The sequence below is a fragment of the Heteronotia binoei genome, chromosome 12 (genome assembly GCF_032191835.1).
Source record: "Heteronotia binoei isolate CCM8104 ecotype False Entrance Well chromosome 12, APGP_CSIRO_Hbin_v1, whole genome shotgun sequence".
Classification (NCBI taxonomy): Eukaryota; Metazoa; Chordata; class Lepidosauria; order Squamata; family Gekkonidae; genus Heteronotia; species Heteronotia binoei.
In genome coordinates this window covers 46942338-46960618 of record NC_083234.1, presented here as the reverse complement: position 1 = coordinate 46960618, position 18281 = coordinate 46942338, and the positions used below count along the sequence as shown (strand labels likewise).

Below are 18281 nucleotides of genomic sequence, written 5' to 3'. Positions count from 1 at the left end.
AGAGAAAAGTAGCCGGTAGAAGCAAATGGATGTTGGCTCCCATTCTCTTGCTCTGGAGTGGAGAAGCAATTTCCAAAACATCAGTGGGAACCCTTGGAGACACAAAGCTGCCTGATCAGGAAGGCATTAGAAAGCCTGCAAAATGTGTGGGAAGTTGTTGCAGGCTCAGAGAAGAAATTCCCAGAACGGCTGCATGTAGGAAAGCATTATCCTCCAGGCTTGCGGATTTAACTCCTGTGTGGCATGCAGACTGCAAGGAACTTGGAAAATACTTTTGCCTGATCCTCTTTGCTGTCATCCCTTTAGATGAGAAAGAGGGCTACACTGTACATTTAAATCAGCTTTGCCATCTGGGGCTCTCACACAGAACCCAGGGGGACTCTGGTCTTATGTGTATGCCCTTTGTTGGAGATCTCTGGTCTTTACACTGTCTTCCCAGAGTCCTGTGGCTGGTAGCCATTGCAGTGAAACAGCTTTATATTGCATCTAAGCTTGCCACCTGTTTTAAAAAAAAAAAAAAAAATTCAAGGAACAGTTCTTTATTTAGAATTAAATGGAAACGAAGAGATGTCTGATAACTGCTAAAAGCAAGTGTAATACCTTAGAAGGATGGTATAGCCTAATAAAGTCCTGGTAATCTTCTGACAAGTGCAAGCTGTAGTTTTCTTATGGTCTCACATCCTGTTCTTGATTTTGGAGCTCATCGGATGGAAAATCTGTTTGAAACTGGATTCCTATGTGCTAGGGTATTGGAGAGGGATGGGGGGCAGGGCAGAGTTAACTTAGAGGTTGAGAAAGGAGTATAGAGAGGCAGCAGCTAGCCCAGGCAAAGCAAGTTAAAATCCCCATTTTTTTCCATCTTGAAGGAATACTATGTATGACAGCAAATAACAACAGCAACAAGTGCATCTTCATTGTATCTCTGTGCCACTGCAACAAAAGGCTGCACCAGTTGAGTTTCTATAGTATAACCCATTAAAGACGCAAGATCCTTGCTCGAAGGAAGGCAATAAATCTAAGGGGATAGTACATAACTGAAGCAAAGAAAGTAGGTCTCAGTACTAGCTTTGTTAATGAATGATGGTCTTCTGTTGACTGCCTGGAACTTTTCCAGCCACTGAAGTGGCTTGGGCCCTGTGCAACTGAGCACCTGCCTACTTAGTATGTACATAACATTCCAGCATTTAAAGTACTTTGCATACATTATCTCAGTGATCCCTGCAACAGGCACGTAAGGTCAGCCAGTATTATCCATTCCATATTTCTTATGTAGCAGGGATGGGTAGGTAGAGTGAGTCTGGGGTGTCAAAGACACCCCACCCCATGGTGACTTCTTGACAAAGGTGAGATTTGAACGACGGATTCCTGGGTCACAGTTAGTGGTTTAGACTTCTCCAATGGTACCCACCTGCCACTTGCCTTAGGTTTTATTGCAACCTAAAAGAAAGGGGAACATCCTGTTTACATTAGTATATGTTCACCTAGTTTAAATGTTACCACAAAAGAAGCTGTTACCCATTTTTTTTATGGAACTCACTTCCCCAAATGTTTCCCTGTCCTATTTTTGGGGGGTGGTGGTGGGGGGGAGGGCAGGCAACATGTGCTGGAATTCAATTCAGAGTATTTAGACGTACAGAAATTAGAATTTTTGGGGGGGATGCTCAATATGTTTAAATATAAAATAGTTCAAAATACTTACTAGTCATTTTGCTTTCCAGGCTTTGCTTCCATTATATCATTTAAGTCTGTAAGTGAACCTTGAGAACTAGAAACATGGCAGAAAGGAGTAGTCCTCTGGAATCCAAATTCTCAGGGTCTCCATGCCAATTTTCTATCACGGTGAGGTTTAATGCTGATTAATCGGCATTTGAGTCCTAACTTGGAACAAGTGCAGGGGCCTTTAAGGCCCTTCTGGTAGGATCCAGATTCTGATGAGACTGTAAAAAAACAGGGAGGTTCCTTGGCTGTGATGCTCATAACAGTTAATTCTATAAATAACTTATCTTGACCATGGAAACATTTTGTTCCTTTAAACCAATTTGGGTTTTTTTTTTGTTTTTCCTCAAACATCCTCCTCAGCACTGTGTAGGGCTGTCTTCCCAGGCTGCCTTTCAGAGTTATTTATCAGTCAGCGAAAATGCAGGCACTTATCTTTAAACAAACAAGCAAGGTCCCAAGAAACAGTCTGAGGGGTGTCAGGGAAGGAGTGAGGTTATGGCCAACTAATGACCTCAGCTTCACTTGATGGTATTCTTTCTGCCCTCCCTACAGGAGCTTCTTCGTGCCATGGGCAAAAATCCAGCTGGATATCTTGTTGTCCATCAGTTGAATTTCTGTGTCATCAAGCTCTCAGAATCAATTTGGACTGCAAGTTGTAGTAGTCTGTCTTAAAAGGACAGGGGCCCTGCCAAGGAAGATGGAAATTCCATCTCTGGTAGCTATGCTGCAAACATATTGTATGTCTACTGTCATGGCTTCCTCACAAAGTGCTAGGGTTGCCAACTGCCTGGAGAAAAAAAATGTCCCATCTTTTTAATAGTGGCTCAATGAGATGTAATTTACCAGATGGTCCTATTTACCTCCATGCCATGAAAAGCGTCAGCTGCCTATTTCTACACATTAAGTCTCTGTGAAAGAGCCAGGACAGTTTTCTCCACATCTGTTGATGACCCTGCAAATACTCCTGGGAATTGTAGTTTGGTAACAGAGCAGAGAATTCTGTCAGTAAGAAACTGAGGAGAGGGAAAGGCTATTAAGTCTGTTTTAAATCACAACATAGCCCCACTCTCTGATGCCTGACACTCCATCTCAAAACACTTACAAAGTGCCTTTGTCCCCCTTAAAATTCATGCCACCTTTCCTAGGAAACCTTGGGGCACCCCACCCTGTCCTCTGGCTCTTCAGAAACTATGCCTGAGTGTATATAACTGCATTTGTACAGATTCATTCTCAGTAACCATGGCCCCTGCCTCCCTTCTGTCTAAATTCAGACAGAAAGTCCTGATTTAAACCTGATGCTGGCGAGACAGAAGAATGACTTTGTCTGTGCCCAGCATCTCCCTCAAAACTCAGCCATTAGATGCTGTGCATATGGTGCTAGCGTACCAGAAATCCACAGCCAGGGGGTCATGATGGAGAGATGCCATTGTGCTCAGTTTAGATGAGGTGCTCAGTTGGCAAAATCCCATGTGAATGTTCTTCTCTGCTGACAGCATACTGCCTAAGCTGCTTGGGGCAAGGAACACGTTTGCTTATGTTGTCAAGCATCTTGATACCTATGCCATGAGAAAGACAGTGGGTGTGGCCCAAGTTTTATGGTGAGAATGTGTGAATGGCTGAATGCTGATAGATCGGAAATGACCAGGTGAGGAGTAGACTGCCTCCTGAGTTTGTGAGGAGGATGGTGGCCAGCTGCCTTCCGTACCAGGGATTGCAATCCCAGGAAGCACATGTGTGGCTCTATTAAATAGAATAAAAGAGAACAGAATTGCTAAAAACAAAAACCCAAAACCTGCTCTTTACAATTCACAAAGAAATGCTTGCAAGAAGACTTCACAAACTCAAAGGATGCTGGGGTGTGCACAATCAGGGTGATGACAGAAAAGTTTGTTCCTGCTTCTGTCTTTTTTCCTTTTTCTTACCAGCAGAACCACACACAGTAATTTAACAGGTGATGTCACATCTCTCCCTGCCAGGAAACAGCAGCCCCTGCTTAATTTCTGCTCTGAAAAGCCTGGAAGAAAAAAGAATGAGCCACCCTCATTGCCAATGTAGGATAGCAGTCAGAGTGTTGGACTAGGATCTGGGAGAGCCAGGTTCAAATCTCCATTCTGCTGTGGAAGCTTGCTGGGAGACCTCAGGCCAGTCACTTTCTTATTCAATCTAGCCTACCTTGCAAGGTTGTTGTGAGGATAAAATGAAGGAGAGGAGGAGGATGTCAGCCAATTTGGGTGCCTGCTGGGAAGAAAGGCAGGGGGTAAATAATGTCTGGCAGGACTTGTGTATTTCTGCATCAGAACCAACAGAAAGTGAACTAGCAAAACTTTCCTGGTCAACACCTTTACGTGAGAGCAGGCTACTCCTGTTGAATTTCTGCCTGTCACATAGCAATTGTCATGTGAACCAACCACTTTGCTCTCTGATGCAGATATCCTTTGTATAAATTGCAAAGAGATGAGCAGAAAAATCATTCTTTGGTTCCCAAGTAAAATCTGTTTTGTTCACCTCTGTTTTCAACGTTCAAGGCAATTGTCCAGTTGGTTTAAAATCATTTGAAGTGTTTTGTATTCTATTCTGTTGTCAAATAAATTGAAAATGACGGAGAATGTTTTTTCAAAATAAGTCTTTAAAATAAAAGTCTGACATGATGTGTGTATGTAAGGAGCCATCAAGTCGCAGCCAATGAATGGCGACCTCAAAGGGTTTTCAACTAGATGGGTTTTGGGATTTCTGTGAAAGCCACAATCCTCTGTGCCTGCCCACCCTACAAGGTATCACTTATGGACTTTTTGGGTTTTTTGCCTAGAGGTGTGGCATAAATGTAAATGAGAAATAAAGCAGCTTACCATTCAGAGCTGTTGTAAAGATCACAGAAAAGTTGCATGTAAAGTCTGTTGAACATTCTAAAATACCCTTTTAAGTGCACTGTGTTAAATTCTCTCTGTAATTGTTTTATCTCTGATGTGACCCACTCTGAGCCCGTTTGAGAAGGGTGGGATAGAAACATGAGGAAATAAATAAAATACCAACAGGTCAAATTCAATATTTTCCCTTCCTTTGGAAATTCAGAAAGCAATTCAAATTCAGAGCATGTATTTTTCTAACTGTTGTTGCAAAGAAATCCAAAAACATGACCCTCTGAAGGAAGAATTTCTTTCCCAGTCATATAGAGCAAAGCACCATTACTTCCCCAAATATAGACCCACACGTTTATTAAAAATAACTTTTATTTGTTAAAATAGCTTCTTAGATTTCTTTTTTAAAGTAAACACCATTCATTATATACAAGGTGGCTTGTGGGAGAGCAGGAGATCACATTCATTGAGTACGCACCACCTTAAGACATGGGCAGAGGCTGACCCAGTGGTTCATGTTGGCTCTCCTTTCCAGAAATCGGACCATTTCGGAGGCCGCCTGGAAATCTCTCTTTAAAATGACAGTGAAATATTTCCTAGAGCAGTTTGTTCTGATCAACAAGACAACTGTGAGCACTGCATGACTGGTACAGTTTGGTCCCCATCAGGGTTGCCAAGGTGCAACCCAGAGGTTGTGTGTTTATCCTTTTAACAAAGCAATGAGTTCACAGGAGGAGAAGCTGTGGCCATTATGTCTCCTGTTTATTCTTTCTTGGGTCTCATTGCTCACCCTTTCCAAGTCTGTTAAAACAAGTGGAACTTCAGTTTTTGGCTCACAACTAGGGTTGCAGGTTGTTAACCTGGAGATTACGTGCTTTTTTAATAAAAGAATCTCTGATCAAACAGAAGATGAGACAGCCCCTTTCTCTCCCAGGCCTTTTGTGCTTTGTCCTTCCCAATCCCCAGCAGGGCAGCTACAGAGTTCTTTACTGTTACATCAGCTCCTTGCGATGGTCACAACCCGCCCTGCTGTGTATACAAGTGTCAAAAGTGATCTCTGTAGTAGAAACTGGCAAACCTCACTTCTGTTGCAACCTCCACCCAACCTGCCCTGTGGTTGCCTCAAAAGAACTCCAAATTATAAATCGGCTTGCAGGCTATGTACAAAGTAAAACATGCAAATTCGGAGCACCTTTTTTGCAAGCTCCCCAGCAGAAAAGCCTTGGACTCTGATTGGCAACTCATTTTCTTTAAGGCCAGGTTTAGTAATGGAGTCCGAGGTAGAGGGCCATGGCCAGTGTGGTTTGTTGGCAGGTTGTGATACCATAATTTCATTAGGCAATGGGGGAGCAAGGACCTCTCAGGCACTAGCTCTGGCCAACAGGCATAGAATGTAAAAAAAAAAAAAGCCTTCATGGATCAGACCAAGGAGGGCCCTTCTAATTCAGCATCCTAATGCTAATTTCTGGAGAGTCCACAACAGGGCATGAAGTCGACAGCCCTCCTCTAACATCTAGCATAGCACCTACATTCATGGAACTTCTACTTTACTATCAGGAATCGACGGGTGTCTCCTCCAGTTATTTGTCTAACATTCTTTTAGCAACCTAAACCAGCAGGCTTCACTACTACTTCACATTCTGGTTCTGACTCCTGGTCTCATTTTGTGTTGCTAGCCTTTCAGTCCACCTCTGTTGCTGTGCCTTTTACAGCTGCTTAACAGGCAATGGTTAGCAGTTTGATAACATTACCCTCCATGCCCCCAAAAGCTACCCTTGATAATTCCTGTTGAATCAAATTGATGGGAAAAGGCATGGCTACAGGAGTGGTTGGAGAGCTTGTAACCTCTAGTCTTATTAACAGAAAGCTGGTACATTAGAGACACTTCCCGAGTAAATCATTCTAGGGTAGTCAAGAAAAGTTTGCACAAAATAAGACTGTGCTGCTTGCTCTCAAGTTGAGTCTTCTTCACTGCAGGATTTTGACAATCTTGGCAGGTAGTCTGAACAGCTTTGCTTGCATCATCTAGCCCTTAGATAGAGAAAACACCTTGTACACAAACATCCAGTATTAGACACAGAATGTTGCTTTATAAAACACATCACATTTTATGGATTTGGAATAGCCTGATGCCACCATCAGATCCAGAGCCCGCAGTATATCATCATTTGTGGCAGCCACCGCAGAGTTTCCGATTTTGCCATGAGCATGATAGGGATCCCAGAACGGAAATTACTTCCCTGCTGTTTACAGTGATATGATCTGTTATAGAGCACAGATTTAGCAGGTATGGGAAAACAAAAGAAGGGAAATAAAACAAATCCAGAGTTCCTGGCAGCTCCAACAGTTGCTCTTTCTTGATGAACCATCTCATTCTTAGTCCAGTTGCAATTTCATTCAAGATCAAGGTTACGGCCACCATTTCAAATCATCTTTGATAACAGTTTAGCAGCCAGATCTGGGGCCATTAAAGGTTTGCTGCTGTCTGATCCTTAAATCACCAGCTAGAGGAAAAGGTGATTCCAGAGGGCTGGCACTAATAGCCAGGTGGGGGGTGGGGTCAGGGAATACAGAGCTAGAATCCCACTCCTCCCTTTAAAGGGCCCTCTGTCAAAAGCAGTTATTGAGGAACACACTATGATCAATTGCTTGCTACTTCTCTCCCTCTCCCCTTCTTTGTGCAGATTCTGAATAGATTTGACCGAATGATTTGAAAAAGGACTATGCTGGGGCAGTTCACAAGTCCATCCCATCTAGCATCATGTTTTCCAGATGCCTCTGGGAAACTCCCAAGCTGGCACAAAGGTGATTTCCCCCTGGACTGTAGTGATGGTAGGAAAAAAACCTTGTCCTGCCAAATGTGTTTGCTATGCAGTGGTTGAAGGCACAATACCTTGCTAAAAAAAAGAACCCCACATTTCTACCCATGCAGCTGCAATCCAACAGGGGTATCCCAAGAACTCATTATGCTGCAAAAGATGCTGGATGCAACATTTGGAGCCTGCCTGTCTTGTGCCCCAGTCAGCGTCTCTGCAAAGTATCCCGAGATATTCCTCTCAGGCTTCTCCCTGCTTCATTTGCACTCCTGAACACTATTGCCTGAAGCAACCCCTGGGGTTACCTGGGCAACAGGGCCAGCCCTGTCTAACAGTGGAAATAGAAATTGGATGTATCGTTCAAGATAGTGATTTTCACATTTTGTACCCTCAGGGGATCTTTTCCTCATTATTTTTTTCAGCTGAAGAATCCCTGCACATCTAACATGGAACCACCTGTGTCCCAGAGTTTTCGGGGCTATGTTCTAAGGTTCTACAATTCATATTCTGAGGCAGGGTGGTTGGTCTTTAAAGGGCCTATGGATACTGAAACACACTATAGAACCCAGCTGTGTACTACAGGGAAGAAATCAGTAATGGCAGGGTAGCTGTTTTCCAGAGAAGCTGGTGGCTCATTGATGAGCTTCTTCTCACTGAGGGATCCCAAAAATTATTTGAGAAGTCCCCCATTTGTTCTAGAGCTGTTTGAAAAGCCACCAGTTTAATCGTGCTTTTTATCTAACTGCAGAGCTGCTTCCCACATGCAATTCAAAGAACACCTCCCTAGTGTTCAGAACAACACCCATTTCATGAATCTTGTTTCCATTAGGGATGCAAAATGTATAGAACTAAATTTCTGGAGGGGAAAATAAAGAGGATGTTTGTGAAAAACTTGCAAGATCCAAGCTTGGTCTTGAGATTCGGGGGTGGGACTGGGGTATGGAGATAGATCATGAAAGCTAAGGAGTGTGGATTCAAAAGCAGGACATGCTTTGGAGAGAAGCTGTGAGCAAATTAATGTCTTCCGGTGATCAGGGGGAGAGGAAGCCTTTGAAGAAGTTTTCCCCAAAGAGACACAGAACGAAAAAGTAGGATGGACGAAAAACTATCCTACTTCCCAAAGTTTCTATTTTTTCTTTGCGATTTCCAATCACCGGTTCAAAGGGGGGGGGGGGGAATGTTCTCCACAAAGAATGAGTCTGCTCACAAATCCAGTGATCTTTTCTTACTATACTTGCCCAAATAATGCCTTGAATAAGCAGAAAGTCTGCAGGTAAAATTTCTTTTGGCCTGCAGCAACAGAGAAAGCTTTGCCTGCTGAACTTCTGCCTACCCCACAGCTGTTAAAGACATGGAAGTACTGTTGGAAGAAAAATCGGTAACTCTATATTTAGAACACACAGGTAAGATTGCTGCCTCTTTTTATGAGAGCTGTTGCTCTCCTTTAACCATAGACTGGCATATAAGAGGCAAAGTTTTCCTCCCTGTTTTGCCTTCATATCAGAATAACCTTTTATCGACTTAAATGTTGTGCTCTTAGAGGCACTAGAACAGGGTCAGTAAAAACAAAATGGACAGCCCTAGAGGAAATATCTGATTTTCTGGGAATGCACCTCTGCATCCCCATGTTATGGAAATCTCTACCTGTTGAAATTCAGAGGAACCCAGCTAGGGGGAAAATGCCAAGATTAAAGAAAGAAAAGGCTTCAAAGTCAGAGGGCAGGCACATCCAAATTTATACACTGCTCACTTTTCCTTAAAACCTAGGCACCCTTCAGAACCCAAAGAAAGCACAAAGTCCAGTTTCTCTGAACCAAAAATTAAAATGGGACTGCTAACCATTGCCCTCCTAGTCATTGCCAATAATCTGGAGGAAAAGTGTCTCGTCCCATGAAGAGAGTCTTGTTCTATAGAAACAGGCAGATGAAGCTTTTTGTGGCACAGAGGTAAAAAACATCACTTAGTAAATTACATCCCACTAAGATTCTGTTAAAGTGGAAGGATATTTTCTCTCCAGGTTAGCTGGCAACCCTACACCCCACCCACCCTGCCTCCTCCCATTCCCTCTTTCACCTGACCTGTTCCCCACACCCAGGCCACTCCATACAAAACAAACCCTCTAAGCCACATGGCTCTTCTTGTAAATAATGGTAAGGTAGCTGACTTTTCCACCAGCCCCTTAAGTTGAATGTAACAATAGCTTTAACATGCAGAACTCAGCAGGAGATCATGATTCGTGCTATGCTGGTAAAAACGTTAACTTTCTGATTTTTACAGGTCATGCCCAAGACATGAGATTAAGCTTTCTCCTAGTCAGTTGGCAGCCTTGAATAGCCAGTTGCCACAAGAGCACCCAGATCTTTTCCTTTGTAATTAAAAATTCTATGTAACTCTTAACAAGACACTTGGGCTTCTTGCCAGATTATGGATCCAACCTAAAGCTCCAGAAGCAAAGAAAGGGCCACAATAGAAATAAAGAGTTGCTATCAGAGAGGTGCTCTCTTTTGGCCAGATCTGTTCCTTACCTTTAACAGCAACCTGCCTACAGCCACATTGAGCAGCTGAAGCATGTCCTAGAATGGAAATAAACTGGTAGGACAAGCTTCTTGTGGTCAACTTAAAGGCACAAGAGAAGGGCTAGTTTTTTTTCTTTTAAAAAGAAGTCACAACCATAGCACATTTTTAAAAGTTGCCAATATTTGGACAAGATGTGCACAACAGCAAAAGTTTAACACTAGCCAAACATCTCCTTTTGGAAACCCCCCAGCAATCTGGATGGAGTGGAGTGGAAAAGAATTTGTGCCAGCCCCTGTGAATCTAGCAGCAGTTTCATGTGTCTGCAGTTAGCTGGGGATAGCAATTTACCCTGGGAAGCTTCACCTTTTGGTTGCAGTTGATCAGGCTGCTTTTAAAAGACAAAAACAGGCCAGGCTCCCCACCCCCCACCCCGACCACCAGTCCAAATGGCAATCCTAGTACAAAACCTACACCAAGAATTTTTAGTCCCAGGCTCCCAAGCAGTGAGAGAAATAGACACTTGGCTTGCTTCCCGCTGATAGATGTCAAGGTATTCCCCAATGGCTTGGCTTTAGGCCTGAGCTCAGACAGATTTTCAGGGGGTGACTTTCCTGGATGGCAGTTCACATGAGGAATGCCACCTGTCCAGAGAAAAACAGTCTTCCCAGCTCTTGTACCTTTAAACTGCAGCTTGATATTCAAGAATCAGCATGTGACACTTTTGCCATGGCATGAAGAATATATTTCCCTTTGCTAGCATCTGTATATCATGCTACTGCTAAGGCACAGGGGCTGGGCTACCGGCAAAGGTGGCACCCTAGGTCACACTCACCTTGTGCCACAAGATTTGAAAGGAAAAAAATCAATTTGATTAATCAAATAACCTAGAAAGTTTTTGTCATTGGCACACAGTCTTTTTTTGGGGGGGAGGGGGGTGTCTTTTGACAGAAAAAAAAATCATATATTAAAACTGAACCAAAATGAACATTCTGGAAACACTCACCTCACTGCCCTTTTTTTTGCAAACACAAAAGCCAACAAATAAACAGGTAAGTTTGTTTAAATAGCATGATAAGTTCTTTCAAGCTCTCCTAATTGTTCTCAGTCACTTTCTATCTCAAAATCTCACCAGGCAGTCTGAGTCCACTGCCTACAAAGAATCTTCCGGAATGCCTTTCGAAAGTCCTGGTTGAAGATGGTGTATATGACAGGGTTCAAGGAGCTATTACAGTAGCCAATCCAGAAGAAAAACGTGAACGTGCTGTCTGGGATTTGACAATGCTTCACGGGGCAGATGGCCCTGAGGCTGTAAAGGAAGAAAAAAGGGAACCAACAAATGACAAAGACCCCAATCACCACAGCAAGAACAAAAGTAAACCTCTTCTCTCTGTTCAGGTGTGTCTTCTTCTTCCAAGGGTTGGCGCTGAGAGCCCTCCTCACCAGCACAACCTCGCCTTTGGCCGTGGCCAATGTGTCCATACCCTTCGGTGAGCTTTGTGGCGTACCATTACTCTGCTTCAGGCTGTTATGAGGAGAGCCCTCCAATGGACTGGATCCTGAAGATGGTTTCTTCTCTAACTGGGGCTCAGAAGGGCTGGGGGCAGTTGCTGACTGGAGGGGTTTTCCCTCCTGGCTCACGAGAGAAATCCTTCTTAGGGAGGGAATATGGCTGTCTAGTTGGTCCCCTTCTTGGATAGGTAACTGATGCCCATTGAGTTCCCTTTCTGTTTGGTTCTGGTTCTGTTTGGGAGATGTTTCATTGGATGGGCCAGTGACAATCTGAGGAAGCCCTTCATCCACTTTTACCTTAGTCTTCTTTGCTCTAGGCCCCTGCCTGCTTCGACGTTTAGCTATGAAGTAGATCCTGAGATACACCAAGATCATAATGACACAGGGGGCAAAAAAGGAGCAGGTGCTGGAGGAAATTATATACCATGGCTCCTCATTCAGTTCACACTTCCTTTCTTCTTCTTTTGCATTGTTTGGGTTTTCGTTGACGACCAGTGGAGGCAGAGAGATGACAGCAGCAATCAACCACACAACAAGAATGGTGCACTTGATTCTCCTTGGAGTCCTCTTGGAATTGTACTCAATTGCCCGGCTGACGGACCAGTAGCGGTCCAGACTGATGGCACAGAGATGTACGATGGAGGCAGTGCAGAAGAGGACATCCAGTGCCAGATAGGCCTTGCACCAGGTCCTGCTGAAGTACCAATAGCCCATCAGTTCATTGGCGAGAGAGAAGGGAATAATGAGGGTTGCCACCAGTATGTCCGCAGCTGCCAGAGATACCAGGAAGAGGTTCTGTGGGGCTCTCAGAGACCTGCTGGTCAGCACGGCGATGATCACCAGGATGTTGCCGAAGATGGTAAAGAGAATGAGGAAGGTAATGACTGCAGCGATGGCAGCGGTGGCTTGGATCGTGTAGCCCTCATGGCTACCCATGGTGGCCACAGTCATCGAGGGGGGTGGATGGCCTGATAGGTCCAGATGGGATGTGCAGCCCACCTCCTCAGTTTTGCAGGATGCTGAAGGTTCACAGATCAGAAGCCCCCATGGGTGCCTGGCCCAGAAGTGCCGTTGGAAGGGCAGGGAGAGAGAAGCTGAGGCTCAGTATCCAGCATTGCTTCCATACTGGGATTCTGCCAGCAGGAGCATCTGCTCTTTCAGCTGTGCTGGGAAACCGCTCCGGCTGCTAGCAAACTGCTAAATTGCAGCACCGCTCCCTCCTATCCATAGCGACAACCTACAGCATCCGCCTCCCTCGCAGGGCTCTCTCTGGTCCTTTGTCCGTCTTCTCCTGCATCCAGACACTCCTGATCAGAGGAGCATCACGGGCTGCAAACAGACCGCGAAGTTTCTTCTGCTCTTCCTTCCTGGGAAAGTTGAGAGTCACGCAGCGCCTGCTTGCTGAGCTCTATACTGCTCGCTCTGTCTCTCCTGGCTGAGGAAAGACCAAGCCTCCCTCTGCTTTTTGAAATGAACTGCAGAAGAGGAGGCTTGTCCCACCCACCCCTCCCCACAACATCTCTGACGCTGTCGGCTCTTGTTCTAGCCCCTTCTTGGGCTTCAGAAGGGGAGAAAGGAAGCAAGACGACAAAAGGGGTGTGCAGGAGGCAGTGCTTGTGCACATCTGCACACACACACACACGCTCATTCAAGGGCAGCAATCACAATGGAAGTCACTGGCCTCCTTTCAGTGTGGTCTCCGCAGGAGTCAGGCTGCTGCTCTGTCTTCTGTCTCACCTCTATTGTTGCAGGGCCTGGCTGTATGTTACTGATCAGGGTGCTTTCTAACGAAATTACGCTGATAGCCTTGCCTATGACTCAGAGAGCTTCCAGCCTGGTGTGCTGCATTTCTACCCTTCTGGAAAGGTTTGGTCTGGCTTTGAAAAATTACAGTGTTTGGTTGTTTAAAAAGAAGATTGGGGGGGGGGAGGGGGAAGAGGTGAGATAAGAGTCTTTTTGCAAAACAGGGTAAATGTTTGGCACCACTGCATCCCTGTTAAAACCTGGCACACAGCCTATTCAAAAGCTGAAATTCTAAAAACAGAGGAGTTAGGTCTGGTGCACTTCTTTTTGTGACCCTGTGGTACAGTCCTGCCAAAGCTAAATATGGTGACGTTTGACTAATGGCAGGGATTTCTGCTTTCTTCACATCTTCCCCACCTGACCGGTGGGTGTGTCTGATTTGCCCAAGGTCACCTAGCAAGCTTCTGTGGCAGAACAGGGATTCAAACCTTGTGTCTCCCATACTCATCTGACACTGTGACCCCATGTTGGCTGGCTGAGGAGGAGAATGAGAATCAAGACAGTCAGACTAAGAGGAATCAGGAGCCTTGGAGTGGGCAATAGCCAGACAAGATGGGCCCGGAAAATGAGAGGAAAAGGAATGATCCTGAGGGGAAAGTTAGAGCATGGGCAGAGGGGCACATTTACCAGAAACTGAAGAGCTGGGTTGCCAACTTCTAGGTGGAGCCTGGAGATCTCCTGGAATTACAGCCTACAGTTCCCCTGGAGAAAATAGCTGCTTTGGAGGGTGGACTCTGTGGCATTGTACCCCTCTGAGTTCACTCCCTTTCTCAGGATCCACCTCCAGATCTCCAGGACTTTCTCAACCCAAGAGTCAGCTGTTGATCTGAAATAACCTCAACAGCAGGCATTTGGCCATCTTATAATTTCCTTGTCCTCCTTCCATGTTTTTATTATAACTATGGCCCCCACCATGTTGAAAAAACTTAACTGCTGAATGCTGTCATTTATTTTCCATGAATGTGTCTCAGTTTCACCACACAGATATCTCTGCTATGTGTCAGAATTTGTAAGAACAATTAAATGTGTGAAGATTACAGGGAACCAAAATCTGGAAGCTCACCCTGAGTTGATGGATATCAAAGGCATAATGGGAAGGGATGTTTGTTTATGCGACAAATGTCACAATTTTTCCAGAGTAAAGAAAAGTATGAGCAGCTCCTCTTCCCACCTGCACAGTGAATTATTAAAAGTATCAGAATTACTTACGTCCAGAATTTCACTGGCTGATGCAGAATTCAACACTGTTCAGTCAGAGCCAAATTTTCTGCCAGATCCTCCCCCTCCCCACTTCAAACAAAAAGAAAATGTTTGGGATGGGGCAACAACCCAGAAATCAAACCCCTTCAAGGCCCAAGGGATTCTGCAGCTCTGTGGCATTAAGTGCTTTAAAGACAGTCTCTGCCCCAGACAGCTTACACTAAGTGGAGCCAACAGAAATATGAAGGCTGATGAAGGAAGATTGACGGATTCATCAAGCGTTTGCAAGATGGGTATGTCTAGCCTGCCAAAGCCGTTTCATCTTACCACACTGCCCCATCGTTTGGCGACAGGGATTTTGGAGAACTCCCCCATCCCCCATTATGGGTGTTTAAATAGATTGGAAAGTGGCGTCTTCCCTTATGCAGAAACAATGAGGTCTAAATATCTCCATTAAGGAGCTGCTAAGCTGTTTGTCTGCTAGCTCCTTCGGCAGAAATGCTTAGCTTGCTTCACTGTCACAGAAACTGGTTCAGAGGTGAAGAGAATTTGCTCCCCCAAATTCTCCTTTGTCTTTTGCCTTTGCAATCCACCTTCTAATTTATGGCATGTCATGCCTTAGAAAATTTTTATTTCTTGACTGAAGGGATTGAGGGGGTTCAGTCAGTGGGAGGAATTAAACACTGGGGCAGCTTATATCTTCTCACATGCTTTGTTTTCTTAAAGCAGTTTCTTGGAGACCACCTCCTGTGTAGCAAAGTTACTGATGCTTTTTCCAAGCATGGCTCTCGTTTACTCAGAGAACCTCCTGCATTTTCAAAAGCATAAGCTAGTCCTGTTCCTTTTCTAGTCCATAGTAGGGTTTGCCAGCTCTGGGTTGGGAAATAACAGGAGATTTTGGGGGGTGGAGCCTGAAGGGGCAGAGTTTGGTGAGGGCAGGAACTTTGATAGGGTATAATGCTTTCCAAAGCCACTAGTTTCTCCAGGTGAACCGACATCCGTCATCTAGAGATCAGTTGTAAAAGCAGGAGATCTCCAGCCACTACCTGGAAGATGCCAACCTAGTCCCTAGCCAACCTGGCCTGGGATAGGCAATGTTCCTAATGTGACAGGGATTGTATTTGTGCGTATGAGAAAAATCCCTCCCTAGGGAAAAACTATGTGGTCAACTAAGGTACCATCATCTCTCACTCTCCACCCTCCAGTCTTTTGCCTATTTTTTTAGTAGCTCAGGAGAGATTTGTGAAGCTATGAAATAGAAGAATTATCTTTTTCCTTCTCTGTGTGGCCCTGTGCAATTTACCTTTGAAAGGGTCAAGAAGAGCCCAGCAGCGTTCTGTCAGCTCCTCACACAGCCCTTCACATAAAGAAACTTTTGAGTCTGGCGGCGGTTTGGGAATACTCGGCCAACGAGCGCCCTCTGCTGGCTCAAAATTTTTAGTAGCCGAAGCATGCAAAGTGTCTGACAGCAAATGAAAAGAATACATATATAACCCCAAGAGGACTTCCGCTGCTGTATTCTGGATCAGCTGGAGTTTCCAGGTCAGTCAGATTCAGGGGTAGCCCCACGTAGAGCGGGTTACAATAGTCCAATCTGGAGGTGACTGTTGCATAGATTACAGTGGTTAAATTGGGGTGAGACAAGTAGGTATCATTTCATCAAGCCCATCTTTTGCATTAAGAATTTATTGAACAGCGAAGTAGTTACTAAATGCAGTATCTAAGAGTCTTGCTAAATGACTATCAGACTTTGAAAAGCTGGTGTCACTAAATCAGGTCCATCAATTTTGCTGCATAAAGTAAAAAAGTTTGAATCACATTTTGAATAAATACACAGTTCTTACTCTTATGAATTCTATTTCTGTATCTTCATTACTGGGTCATGCAAACCACTTTTTCTGAATAGTGCTTTTTATAGGTTCAGGGGCTTTGGAGATTATTTTGTGACATCAAGGGGGCCGTGGCTTGAAAAAAATTGGGAGCCCCTGCTTAGGGTTAATCATTACTCTCAGCTGCGGAGCTTACAGGGTGGATTAGGAAAAAGTTACTTTGTCTTGCAGGGTTATGCAAGGATAAATGGAGGAGAGAAGAAACCCTATATTTGGTAACCGAGCTTCTTGCAAGGAACAGATGCAGCAGAGACGTGCTGTGGAAGAAGCAAATCCTTCCTGAGTTACTGTGGTTCCCTAGCAGCACTAGAGTTCTCCCCCTTCCCCCGCCCCCCAGCAAGAGGCATCATCAGCTAGCACTGGCACCAACTAAGTCCAGCCCGTTTAAAACCTGCTCATGAGTGTGTTATGACAATAGCACACACAAAAATAGTACCATGTCAAGGACAGAAATATTTTCCAAAGAGCCTCTGAAGTCCAAGGCAAAAGCGGATCGTCAGTTAGGAAGCAAAGACCATGCAATTGTCTGCACATAAAATGTAAATTGCAAATTTGTGCACCCACACAAGGAATGGAGAAGGGCCGGACTCTTAACTGTCATTTGGTTTTGCAAATCAAACCCAGGCTTTTTTTTTTTTTTAACAAGCATTTTTTACTCTTTAAAATGCTTTGTCTCAAGGGCTTGACCCTGGCTAGCACAATCCCAGGAGAAGTTATCAGTCGCTTCATGCTGCTGCTAGATGGAACTGAGCCAAGCCCCAGTAGAACAAGACTTTATTCACTATTATGCCTCCCCAGTCAGTCAGGACAGTGATACAGACCTGGTAGAGGTTAAGGAGTTAACTCCCATCTCCCTTCTCCACATAGCTCCAAGGCACATTGAGGCTGCACAAGCCTGCCACTTGCATTTAGGGACCAAACCAAGATATATCATTTTGATCTCATCTGTCAGAGCTCACCACACTCATTTTCAGCTTCGTCTTTGGGCCTTACTCCAACATCCAAGAAGATCACTAATGATGGCTGCAGCCTAAAAGCAGCACAGATGTTGTCAATTCACAGAGCTGCAAAATTGCTGGAACTCTTAACACCAACAGAAGATCTGGCTACAGCATACTTCTGCTGCTGGAAGGAAGCCAGATAAAATAGCAGGGCTAGCCTGTGAGTGCCTATTAGGGGAGAAGAGTCTCCTCCTATTCAAGGCAGATAAAAAATGGAGGCTGTCAGTACAGCAGTGGGCTCTGCACTGCCCACAGTCAGACACCCTGTCCTCAGCCTGCTACTGTCAATCCACCGCTGCTCACCCTCCTCCTCAGTAACTGAAAGCTGCCAGTCAACAACCTTCTCAGTTGGCATTTCTTCCCAGGAGCCACCCCATCTGTTTGATGGGGATAACAGACTCCAGAGCCTTTCTTCAAAGTTGTTTCTGACAGCCCCGAGAGTCTAATTATCCTGTCTGCCTCTGAGGCAATTTTCTCCTCTTCCACCCACCCTCAAACCTTATTCCAATGACACCTTTGAGGCAGAGCCTAGAAATCCTTTCTTTTAATTCTGGGAGGAACTTTTCTTCTTCTGCCCATCTGTCCCACCACAGTTCCACCACAGAGGTCCAGTAAGGCATCCCTTTTCCTACCAAGATGCCTCCAAGCAGAGGAAGGTGCATCTCATATAGACTGGGTGGGAGAGTGCTCAGAAGAAGTCTCACTGCTGGGGGGGGGGCAGGTGAGGAGATTAGGAAGAATACCTGTTCGGCAAGTTTTTCACATGCAAAGTGGAAGCCAATCAAGCAGTGTAGGAACAGGAGGCAGAAGGGAGAATGATCAGCTATGGATTCATACCAGGAGTCCCAAGTTGTTCCAGATCAATATTAACAGAAACTGTTAGCAAAGTCCTACTTATAACAGTAATTTCAGCAGCAGGAATCTTTATCTGGTTGCGCTGAACACTTTAGCAAACTGTGCTTTAATTACAGG

General features: G+C 44.8%; 1 protein-coding gene across 1 annotated transcript; it reads right to left on the bottom strand.

The window, feature by feature from the left end:
• Window positions 1-4928: 4928 nt before the first annotated feature.
• Window positions 4929-12847, bottom strand: ADRA2B (adrenoceptor alpha 2B). Its single transcript, XM_060251880.1, has one exon. The coding sequence runs from the start codon at window positions 12365-12367 to the stop codon at window positions 11033-11035; it is 1335 nt and encodes a 444-aa protein (XP_060107863.1). The 5' UTR covers window positions 12368-12847; the 3' UTR covers window positions 4929-11032.
• Between the last annotated feature and the right edge of the window lie 5434 nt (window positions 12848-18281).